This window comes from Spinacia oleracea, chromosome 3 (genome assembly GCF_020520425.1).
Source record: "Spinacia oleracea cultivar Varoflay chromosome 3, BTI_SOV_V1, whole genome shotgun sequence".
In the NCBI taxonomy this organism is placed as follows: Eukaryota; Viridiplantae; Streptophyta; class Magnoliopsida; order Caryophyllales; family Amaranthaceae; genus Spinacia; species Spinacia oleracea.
In genome coordinates, this window is record NC_079489.1 from 147,843,741 (window position 1) to 147,854,738 (window position 10,998).

The 10,998-nt window shown below is 37.6% G+C and overlaps 1 protein-coding gene across 1 annotated transcript; it reads right to left on the reverse strand.

Moving 5' to 3' along the window:
• Nucleotides 1–201: 201 nt before the first annotated feature.
• Nucleotides 202–9,972, reverse strand: LOC110777016 (AP-3 complex subunit sigma). The gene is made up of 7 exons (XM_021981603.2): nucleotides 9,772–9,972; nucleotides 9,618–9,660; nucleotides 9,457–9,518; nucleotides 7,722–7,818; nucleotides 7,178–7,248; nucleotides 509–600; nucleotides 202–403 (listed from the first exon to the last, which is right to left on the reverse strand). Exons 1-7 carry the CDS (start codon nucleotides 9,838–9,840, stop codon nucleotides 340–342), a joined length of 498 nt encoding a protein of 165 aa, XP_021837295.2. The 5' UTR covers nucleotides 9,841–9,972; the 3' UTR covers nucleotides 202–339.
• Nucleotides 9,973–10,998: the final 1,026 nt, after the last annotated feature.

A 10,998-nucleotide genomic window follows, 5' to 3' on the forward strand; every position in this document is an offset into this window, starting at 1 on the left:
GGGGTATTGAGAAATGTACAGTTTCATACTAGACTATTGCATCATTGAGCTACTGTACAAATAATATTTTCATTTCCCCTCAAAAAAATAAAAATCATATAACATTTTAACCTTTTGTAAATGCGTATCATCCAAGTCAGAAAAGTTAAGCATCTTGCTAATGTTGCAATTCTATGCTTGTTTTCCATATGAGAGAACGCGCAAACTAAAAGAGATTGTGATAATATTTCAAAGAGAGTATCTCAATTTTTCAGTCATAATTCAGGGTGACAAGGCATTCAGAATCAATTAGCACATAAACAATGAGCGATCAGTACGATCTGCAACAGTTTCACACCATCACCTCCGCCAGCTAGAAACCGACTTTGGGACAAAACGGTTGGTGGTGGAAGATGCTTCCAACCTATACATTGATACATCACATTAATTTTCCTGTGTTTCTTTTCAAGGCAGATGTGTGGAAGCTTACTTTGATATTTTCCTTTTCATATGAGGTGTGGAAGCTTACTTTGATATTGCTTCAACAGCCCGGATAACTTCTGCGGAGTTCGTTTCTAATACCTGGCCTCCAAAAATGATCTCATCTACAATTGTATGAAGCTGCAAAGTCCAAGAAAAGAACATTAGTGTCATGCATGGCAAATAAATCGCATTTACGGCGCAAGAATGTTCTCATCTACAATTGTATGAAGCTGCAAAGTTCAAGAAAAGAACATTAGTGCCATGCATGGCAAATAAATCGCATATACAGCGCAAGAATTAATCGGAAAAGTAACTCAAAATCAACACACAAACAAAATCCAGTACTTCAATGTAGTTAGAGAACATGTTATCAGTCGCACGACTAAAAATTTGAAGGATACTTCAGGGCAGATTAGTAACTCAAAATTGACAAAAAAAAAAAAAAAATCCAGTACTTCAATGTAGTTAGAGAACATGTTATCAGTCGCACGACTAAATTTGAAGGATACATTGAGAGAATAATATGTTTAGGGCAGATTAGTAATCATTGACTTTTTCATGTCAATCGTTGACTTTTGGTTACTTTATCTTTTGGCGCCAAAATTGGCTAAAATTCTGTTGTAACAGAATGTTGTAGATATTTTGTTTAGCTGCTAACTAGTTGCAGAGTGGATATAAGATTGTATAAATAACTAAGACAGCTCATTTGTAAGATTATTCAATCAATAATACCATCATCTACTTCTCTCTCTAACTCTTGCTCTCTTTCTCCCTCTAAGATTCTATTCTCTCTTCTATTTCTTAGTCTCCATTTTTGTGTTCTAGCAGAGAGCTCCAAGCTCCTCCATCACTGGTATCAGAGAGAAAATTAGTCAATGATTACTAATCTGCCTTTAACATTCTGATTGTTCCATAACTTGGTGGACTCTGGTAGTACACATAATTTCCTTGATTTAGAGTTGGCTAAAAAGATGGGGTGTACAATTCAGATAATTCTATCCCAAGCTGTAGCTGTAGCTGTAGCGGTAGCAGATGGTAACTATCTGGCATGTCAGCATGTGTGTAAAGGTTTCAGTTGGGAAATGCAATGGAAGTTCTTTATGGCAGATGTTTATGTTGATTTCATTAGGGGTTAGTGATATGGTGCTAGGTGTACAATGTGTCACGGATGGCCTCCCACACATCACATGCAGCAACATGCAAGATATCAAGCATCACAAGGCATCGCGGTGCACCGCCAAGGGTGGCGGCAAGGTCGTTGGGCACCACCGGACAACATGGTGTTACATCGGAAAGTGGGTCGTGTGGGTCGGCAAGGCAACATAGTGCATCGGGTGCACGGACGTGGGCGTTGGGCCGCTGGCATTGGGCACATAGGCAGCATCATGGGTCATGGGGGTGTGTCTGACCGCTAGCAGCAAGTGGAGCACCCACCCCCTATATAGGTTTATTTTGAATGGGGGAATTCCTAATGAACACCCATATGACAATAACGTAATAATGGCCCGTTCGGGGACCATACGATATCCAAATCGGCTGAAACTTGGGGTCCCACATATTTTGGCCCAATGAAGACAATAGTTGGGCCAGATTTTGGGTTTGAGGTCCAGAAGGGCCCGTTTTGCAGCAGGTCATTCCGATTGTGCACCGGAAGGTTCTAGTACTCTAGCTTGGTTGTTTCTTGAAGGTTCAGCTAGGGCGAGTCTAGAACCTTGCTGTACAGATTAGGGAAGATGTTTCTAGATACCTCCATGTGTAGGAAGTTCCCTTGGAAGTGGGAACAATCTAAAAGCTTGTAGGCTCTTGTATGTAAAGAGTAGTGTAGAATTCTAGAGTAGAAGGCTCTAGGGACTTGGGTGCCTATAAATAGGCCCATTCATTTGTACAGCCAACCAACACATTGTAAACATTCTCAAGAAATCTAAAAACTTTTCCAAACACTCTTGCTTACTTGCTTAAAAGTTTCCTTAGCCATTTTTCGTAGCACAATCGGGTTGTCTTGACTAGTGATCCCGCGGGACTTTTATGCTAGTAGGCAGCGTACATAAGGCTTCTAAACAGGCAGCACGTGACAAATTTGCTAGCCACTTTAGGTACTATATGTTGGAACTTCAAGAAGTTGGTGATGGAGTTTGAACAAGATGGAAGTCAGTTTGTACTTGAAGGAGCACCATCTGCAAAGTAGATTGGTAGCAGTGCCGTTGTGTCTACTTCAAGTTAGAGATGTTAATTTTATGGAAATACAAGTTTGGAAAGGAACATTGATAGATCAATCTGCTTCGGTTGAGTTGGAGTTGGAGGGACTGAAACTGAAATATAAAGATATATTTGCAGATCGTGCACTACCATCTCATAGAGGTGTATTTGATCACAAAATACCCTTAGAACCTAATGCTAGGCCTGTGAATATCAGACCCTTAGAGGGGGCATCATTCAAAATAACTCAAGCCCTTTGCTCCACCAATGGTTCTAGTGGGGAAGAAAGATGAGACATGGAGGCAGAAAATTGAATAATAAGATTGTGAAGAATAATTTTCCAATTCATGTGATTGATGAGTTAGAAGGGGCATCTGTTTTCTGTTGGAAATGCGCCCAAAATTATAGTTAGTACGTTAATGGATCGTGGGATCATGATTAATCATATTTCTTTAGTTTAGGTACATGAATATTATTAGTGGGTAGTAATGGGTTAGTGAGTTATTCCACATAATATAAGATGTTTTATGAGCCTATAAAATGTTGTTTGATGTAACTTAATTAAATGGATTAAATGAAATACTATTATAATTTTACTACATTCTTTCCCCTTTCTCACCTCTATTAAAATTTCAACATGGTATCAAGAGCTTCAGGTTAGATCCGGAAAAAGAGATGAAAAGGAGAGAGAGCGAAAGGGAGTATTAAAAAAAAAAAAAGTTCGAGTGAACAAAAAAAATGCTTGATTTCAATGTTTGTGAGCAATATTTTTTTTTTTTTTTTCCGAGTGATTTTGTTTGAGTGTTTTGCATTTAACCCTGAAAGTAATGGTTGGATGTGATGTGTTCCTTTTTAGCCCATGAGGATAGTATTTCATATTCTATGAAAAGAGAGCGGGAAATTATTTGAGGTGGAGGAGTAGTTTTCACAAGTGTAGAAGTCGTAATCACCGCAGAGACGATTTCAAAGTTTATAGCAGTCGTGAAACAAGTCGATATGGTCAATTTGCATGACTGCGTCGAAGGTGTTGATCAAGAGATGTGCTCTATTGATTGAATGTTGGTGATAATGTGCATCAACAAATTAAAATGGTATTGGTGATAAGTGCATCAGAGAAGTGCTCCATGAAGATTACTCCGTAGATTATGACCAGCAAAAAAAATGAAGGTCCATTATGCCGTACTGAATGTTGGTTCCTACAAAATTTGGAGCAAGCGAGTGTGTTGGAAATGCTTCCAAAATTATAGTTAGTGCGTTAATGGATCATGGGTTCATGATTAATCATATTTCTTAATTTTATATACATGAATATTATTAGTGGGTAGTAATGGGTTAGTGGGTTATTCCCTATAATGTAAGATGTTTTATGAGCCTATAAAAGGTGGTTTGATGTTACTTAATTAATTTGATTGAATGAAATAGTAGTTACTTTTGCTACATTCTTTCCCTCTCTCACCTCTATTAAAATTTCAACATTTTCAGTAAAATGGACTTGAGAGCACGCTATCATCGAGAGTCAATGACTAAGATGTCAATAGGATAACTTTAATAACACACAAAATGCCTTTTGGCTTAACTAATGCACCTTACTATTTCTAGGGTTTTCTAGGGTTAGATGTATAGTTTATTCAAGCCACTTTGGAGGAAGTGTGTGCTAGTGGTTTTTGATGACATACTAGTGTACAGTAGGTGAAAAGAGGAACCATGGGAACATCTTACCGGATTTCTGAGTTAATGAGAAAACATATGATGTTTGCAATGGAAAATATATGTAGTTTTGCAATTGACAAAGTGGAATATCTGCGGCATTACATTTTTAGAAAGGGATTTGAGACTGACCCTAACAAGATCACTAAAATGGAGAGTTGGCCAACTCCAAAGACAGTAAAAGAATTGAGGAGTTTTCTTGGCATTGCTAGCTATTATAGAAAGTATGTTAAATACAATTCCCCAATCAAAAGCCTCTGACATATTGACAAAGTGGAATATCTGCGGCATTACATTTCTGCAAAAGGCGCAAAAGGAATTGAGACTGACCCCAACAAGATCAATGCAGTGGAGAGTTAGCCAACTCCAAAGACAGTAAAAGAATTGAGGAGCTTTCTTGGCCTAGCTAGCTATTATAGAAAGTATGTTAAACACTATTCCCCAATCAGAAGCCTCTGATAGATTTATTAAAAAAAAGGTGCATTTGAATGGTCAGATCAAGCACATCATTCTCTAAAGCTCATTTATGCTCCTGTGCTAACTGTACCTGATTTCACTAAAGGGTTTGTGGTCAAAATTGATGCTTCTAATGAAGGCATTGGAGCTAACGAGTTGTGTTAATGCAAAACAGTCATCCTCTAACTTATATAAGCAGGTCATTGGGTACAAAATGGCAAAAGCGTTCTGATTATGAGAAAGAACTTCTACCTATTTTCTTTGAAGTTCAAAAGTGGGACCAGTATCTCATGAGTACTCACTTCATTATAAGGACAGACCAGAAAAAGCTTAAAATGGTAATTATCAACACCTTTTCGGCTGATCGGATTTGACTATAAAATACGAAGTATAATACAAGTGTGGTAAGGAAAATATTGTTGCTGATGCTTTGTGACCTTTGTCTAGAGTGCAGGGAGCTAAGATATTGTGTATGGTCAATTGGTCATATCAGTGTTGTCTTCTGATTTGACTGAACTCATTAAGGCAAGCTATGCCATAGATGATGGTCTAGTAAGAATTCTGAATCAGCTACAACAATCTAATACAGTAGGTCCAATTTACAAGATGGGATGTTGAAAAAAAAAGAAAGGAAGTTGGTTATAGGTTCTAACAATAACTTGAGAACAAAGGTGATCTATTGGTTGCATTTTGCACCCTGAAAGTGGCCATTCAGGTAGAGAAGCGACACTCAAAAGGGCTAAAAGTTGGTTTTATTGGTACGGTCTTACCAAAGATGTCAGACACTTTGTGAGAGTGTAGAGTGTGCAAAGTAAATGCAGCCATGGTTACTACAACCATTACCTATCCCTGAAGTTGTTTGGATTGATATATCAAAGGAGTTTAAAAACCTACAGGGAAGGACGTAATTTTTGTGGTTCTTGACAGATTAAGTAAATATAGCCATTTCATTACACTATCACACCCATTCTCTGCAACTCAAGGCTCAAGCTTATTTGGATAATGTGTTTAAGTTACATGGCTGGCCTAGGAGTATAGTGAGTGATAGGGATGCATTTTCTGAAGTCAATTATAGAAAGGCTTGTTAGTTTACATGGCGCTGAATTTCTATTGTCATCATCTTACCATCAAGAAACTGATGGCCAAACAAAAGTGGTTAACATATTCCTTGAGACTTATCTCATATGCATGTGCAGCGAACACCCTAATGAGTGGAATGCTTGGTTACCTTTGGTTGAATGGTGGTACAATACTCATTTCCATTCTGCTACACAGTCCCCATGAGAGTGTTTATGGGCAATCACCTCCTCTATATTTTCCCTATCCGCCACGTGACTCCTCTAATGAAGAGGTGGATAGAAGTCTTCAAAGGAGGGAGGAAACTATCAATTTGATCAGGTTTCACCTTCTAAAAGCTCACTCTAGAATGAAACAGATCAATTTGATCAAGTGTCACCTTCTAAGAGCTCAATCTAGAATGAAACAGCAAGCTGATCCATAGGTATGACAGGTCATTCCTTGTGGGTGATTGGGTCTAGCTTAAATTTCAACCTTACAGACAACAATCTGTTGTACATCAGAGGTGCAGTCAGAAGATTTCTCCAAAGTTTATGGGTCATTCCAGGTGGCTGCAGTCATTGGCAAGGTAAAAGCTCAAGTTATCTAGTGAAGCTGAATTACATTATGTCTTTCATGTTTCCTAACTTAAGGCTTCTCATGGAGAGTTGCCTATTGCTACAAACATTCCTCAATGGTTCCATGGTCAAAACTTTAGAGCATTATATAAGCCAATGGCTATATTGGACAGGAGGGTGGTCAAGTTTCAGAATTAGGCCCAAGTGCAATACTTGGTGCAATGGGAAGGCTTCCCTGACCATGAGTCATCTTGGGAAATTGCTTCTGAATTTGAAGAAAATTTTCCTGCTTTTGTTTTGTCCCTTAAACTTGAGGACAAATTCTTCATAAGGGGGAAGGAATATTAAGGGTGGATTAGACATCATTTGACTTTTTCATGTCAATTGTTGACTTTTGCTTACTGTAGCTTTTGGCGCCAAAATTGGTTACAATTCTGTTGTAACAGAATTCTGTAGCTATTCTGTTTAGTTGCTGATAAGTTACAGCTTAAATGTAAGATTGTATAAATAGCTAAGACAGCTCATTTGTAAGATCATTCAATCAATAATACAATCATCTACTTCTCTCTCTAACTCTTGCTCTCTTTCTCTCGATAAGATTCTATTCTATCTTCTATTTCTTGATCTCCATTTCATAATAGTGCTCCTTAACACCTCCAAATAAGTGCTAAAAGAAATATTAATCATCTGTTTGGTAATAATTGATGTATAATTAGCATTACCTTGCCATAATTGAACACTATGTCAAGCTCACAGACATTCTTGAAGCATTTGTCCAATGTTTCTACAAAAACTACAATCCAATACAAGGACCATGTGTCAATAATCTCATATAGTGACTGAAATGAAAAGCACATTATTGCAAAAAGAAGCAATAAGGAATGGCAAAGAAAATTTAAAGCAGACACTTTACTACTCCCTCAGTCCCTAAAAGATTGCTCCAGATTCCTTTTTTAGATGTCCCTATTTGTTTTCCCCATACCTTATTTAGTAACATTTCCCACTCGCTCTCTCTCTATCTCTCTCCTCAAGGGTTCACTTTATCAACCCATGTGCGCATTTTACACCGACGTATTAATACAGTGAAGTTTGCTCTATGGAGCAATCTTTTAGGGAAGGAGGGAGTATAATGCAGCAAAAGCGCAAAGAAGTCTTAAAATTCATCACCATATGTTGTAAAATCACAACTCCTAGGAAAGGTAAATGGTATAATGGATCAAATAGCAAAAAGCCTTTTTTATTCCTTTGGTGAGGGCAAGTTCGTACCTTGTATTAAATCGAGCATCGCTAGCTCATTTTCAGCACTGTCATACACAAATACGAAGTAAAGGGTTGCATAATGCTTGTACACGAGTTGAGAATCCTGCAAATGAGAAAACATCAATTAGGATTAGACTACAGACGGACAATGGAGTAGTAATGCTATATTTCAATGCATCAAGTGCAAAATAGGTGGTTCTATAATTTTGAAGGTCAACCAGAAATATACCCCCTCCTCCCCCCCCCCCCCCCCCCCCCAAAAAAAAAAAAGAGTATAAGAGCAGAGACTACACACATGGAACCAAAATCGTATTGCTCAAGCTGCCGGAATGGGTGAAAGCTATGCAAAAGGAGATAATGCTCCAGAGAGTTATGAGACTTGGGCCCTTAGAGGTCTTCATCATGAAAGAAAATATTTGTAAACGAAGATGGGTATGAACACTACGCTCAAATCAGATGGCTAATTGAAGGACTGGTCACGGCATTTTACTTAATAGCTCAGATTATTTTACTCTGCAAGCTAAAACAAAAATGGGACAAGTCAATATATGCAGGCTTCCTTGGAACTACAACTGTAAGCTAAATATCAAGTTCTCAGATTGGTCATGACATTTACTTTCTAGCTCAAATGATTTACTCAGCAAGCATACAATGATTCTAATTGGGCTTCTTGATCAGATAGGAAACTAATTATTTCGGATCATTTAGTTATGTTGGATGAATCTCCTATCAGTTAGAAATCTAAAAGGCAACTATTATCTCAAAATCCTCACAAGAGGCTAATGCAGAGCCATATCTCAAGTTGCTTCTAAATCTAGCGTTGTATGTCTTGTCATGCTTGAAGAATTTTACGGTTCAATCTATGAAACCGGTCAAGCGTCACTGTGACAATCAATAAGCCCCGCACGTAACCAAAGACCCGACACATTTGCATTGGCTACCATTTTAACAAGAGAAAGGGTTACGGAGGACTTTATTCAACTGATTTAGTTGCCTACATAGTCTCACTAATTACCCCTTCCCCACAGGGTCAAGACTCAAGAGCTCTCCATGACAGGAATGTCTTTTGCATCCCTGAGATTGAGAACGGTGTTGATGAACACAGCAGCTACAACAACACAAGCTTCACACAGCATTACAACATATTCAACTCAGCCTTGAAACCCCTTCAGCAAGAGTTTGGTTTCGGAAAAGGTCAAAGTTTGATATGTCAGTAGCAAGACCTAAGCTGCAACTCGAAAGGTAGCTTCTGAGTTGTCAGCTGCCCTAAAATTGAAAGGTAGCTTGTTTAAACCTTGTTTCCTTATAGTCTACAAATATTTTTAGGCTTAATCCTTTTCTTTCTACGTTTATTGAACTCATCCGTCTATAATGCTTAGAATCTTACTTAGACATAGGGTCACATAGGTTACATAGCACCTAAGCTCAAGAGAATTCAGGTTTTGCAAACTCTGCACAATTTCCTTGCAAAACTATCCTCAAAAGTTGGGAAAAACATATAACTACTCATAATGATAACTGTAACACAAATTTCATCACCAAAAGGAAACACAACAGCATGAAATCATCGATCTAGGTCAATGTACACAGAAACACAGCCTTAATCCATAGGTTTGGCGGGAAGATCACAATCAACTACAAATATACAGAAATGACAACGAACAAATGTATGTGACATCAAACTTCAAGAAACTCGCAAATAAGTTTTAATGCGAAATTGAATCGAAGATTAAATACGCACCGGACCAAAAATGGAATCAACATTCACGAAATTGCTGACATTTTCAGGCCTGTTGCATAATACTATATCAAATAATTACCAGAAATTACAACTTTCTCGATTTTGAAGTAATTATAATGACGATGAATATGAGAAAACAAAATTGGAAGAGATAGTAATACCTGAGTAGAGAGTACGAATCAGCTCCTGCTGCTTGTCTGGATGCTTTAATTTCGATCGGAGAACAAAATTGCGAAATTAAGTTCGAAGTTGAAAATTGAAAAGAAAAAAAAAATCGATTGAATTTGGATAATTAATTATGAAGACGTAAATTACCTGGAAATCGTAGAATTTCGTGAGCCGAGGCCTCCCCTGGGTGTTCATCACAATCACTGCCTTTATCATTATGTATTGATTTCTAGGTTCCCAATTTGATTCGGTTTGATCAACAGCTTCTCTCCATCTGCGCCCGGCCTGTATAATTTCATATACTCGGCAACGTTTATCGTTCGCCACCTGGTTCGGCTTTACTTGGGTGTGAATTCGGGAAAACGGGTGACGTCTGGGTTAACCCATGACGGATCGGGTTTAACTGTTTAACTCAGGTTTATGTCCGGGCTGAATTCAGTTCGATTTTAAATTGATTTTTAACGAGTCAAATTGGGTTTGAGTAGGGGCGGATGTATAGTGTAAACTTGATAGACAAATATCTACTCAGTTTTTTAATTGAAAAATCAGTTTAATAGGCCGAGTTTAAAAAAAAAAAAAAAAACACAAATTTGTTCAATGTAAGGCCTTGTTCTTTAGAGCTGAACTGAACTGAATAGAACTGAACTGAATGCTCCTGAACTGAACTGAACTGAATATTCCTGAACTGAATACTCCTGAACTGAACTGAATTGAACTGAACTGAACTGAACTTAACTGAACTGAACTTAACTGAACTGAACTTAACTGAACTTAACAGAATAAATAATAAATAATAAATAATAAAGGCAAATTTGCCAAAAAGGACCTTTTATAGTCCAAATCTTGCGAGTAGGGACCTTTTAAATCTTTTTATGTAAAAACATACCTTAACGTAAATATTAGTTGCGAAAGACAAAAAATTAACACTTTCCGGTGTTGACTCATCTTTTCCGGTGGTTGACTATCACGTGAGAATCACATGTTCCATCTGATTGTTATCTGCACCCATTTCCTTCAAAAATCGGAGGCGTTAAACACCAAACCTAAAATTTAAAAAAAAAAAATCAGACATTTCTTTCTTCCCCCTCTGTTCTTCTTCTTCCCCCAACCCAACACTCGGAATTTTTTTTGATTCCCTCTGCAAATTAAACTGAACAAGAGATCACTGCAATCATGTCCATCATAATTCAAGTCTGCTCGCGAAGCATTGGGTAAGATTTTGTTGTAATTTTGTGAAATTTCAATGTCAAAAAATTAGGGTTTAATTAAAACAATTACACCCCAACAAAAGCAAAAACTTAATTAAGCAGAAAAATAAGAAATAACAAATACTAAAAATAATCCTACTACTGAAAATTACATCAGAAAACCCTG

Bases quoted from the DNA above. Each gene is read 5' to 3' on its own strand.
- LOC110777016 (XM_021981603.2), bottom strand. From the start codon at position 9,840: ATGATAAAGGCAGTGATTGTGATGAACACCCAGGGGAGGCCTCGGCTC. The intron at 9,661-9,771 runs GTAATTTACGTC...TCGAAATTAAAG, and splicing joins CGAAATTCTACGATTTCCAG to CATCCAGACAAGCAGCAGGA. The intron at 601-7,177 runs GTAATGCTAATT...TGGACTTTGCAG, and splicing joins TAGTGTTCAATTATGGCAAG to CTTCATACAATTGTAGATGA.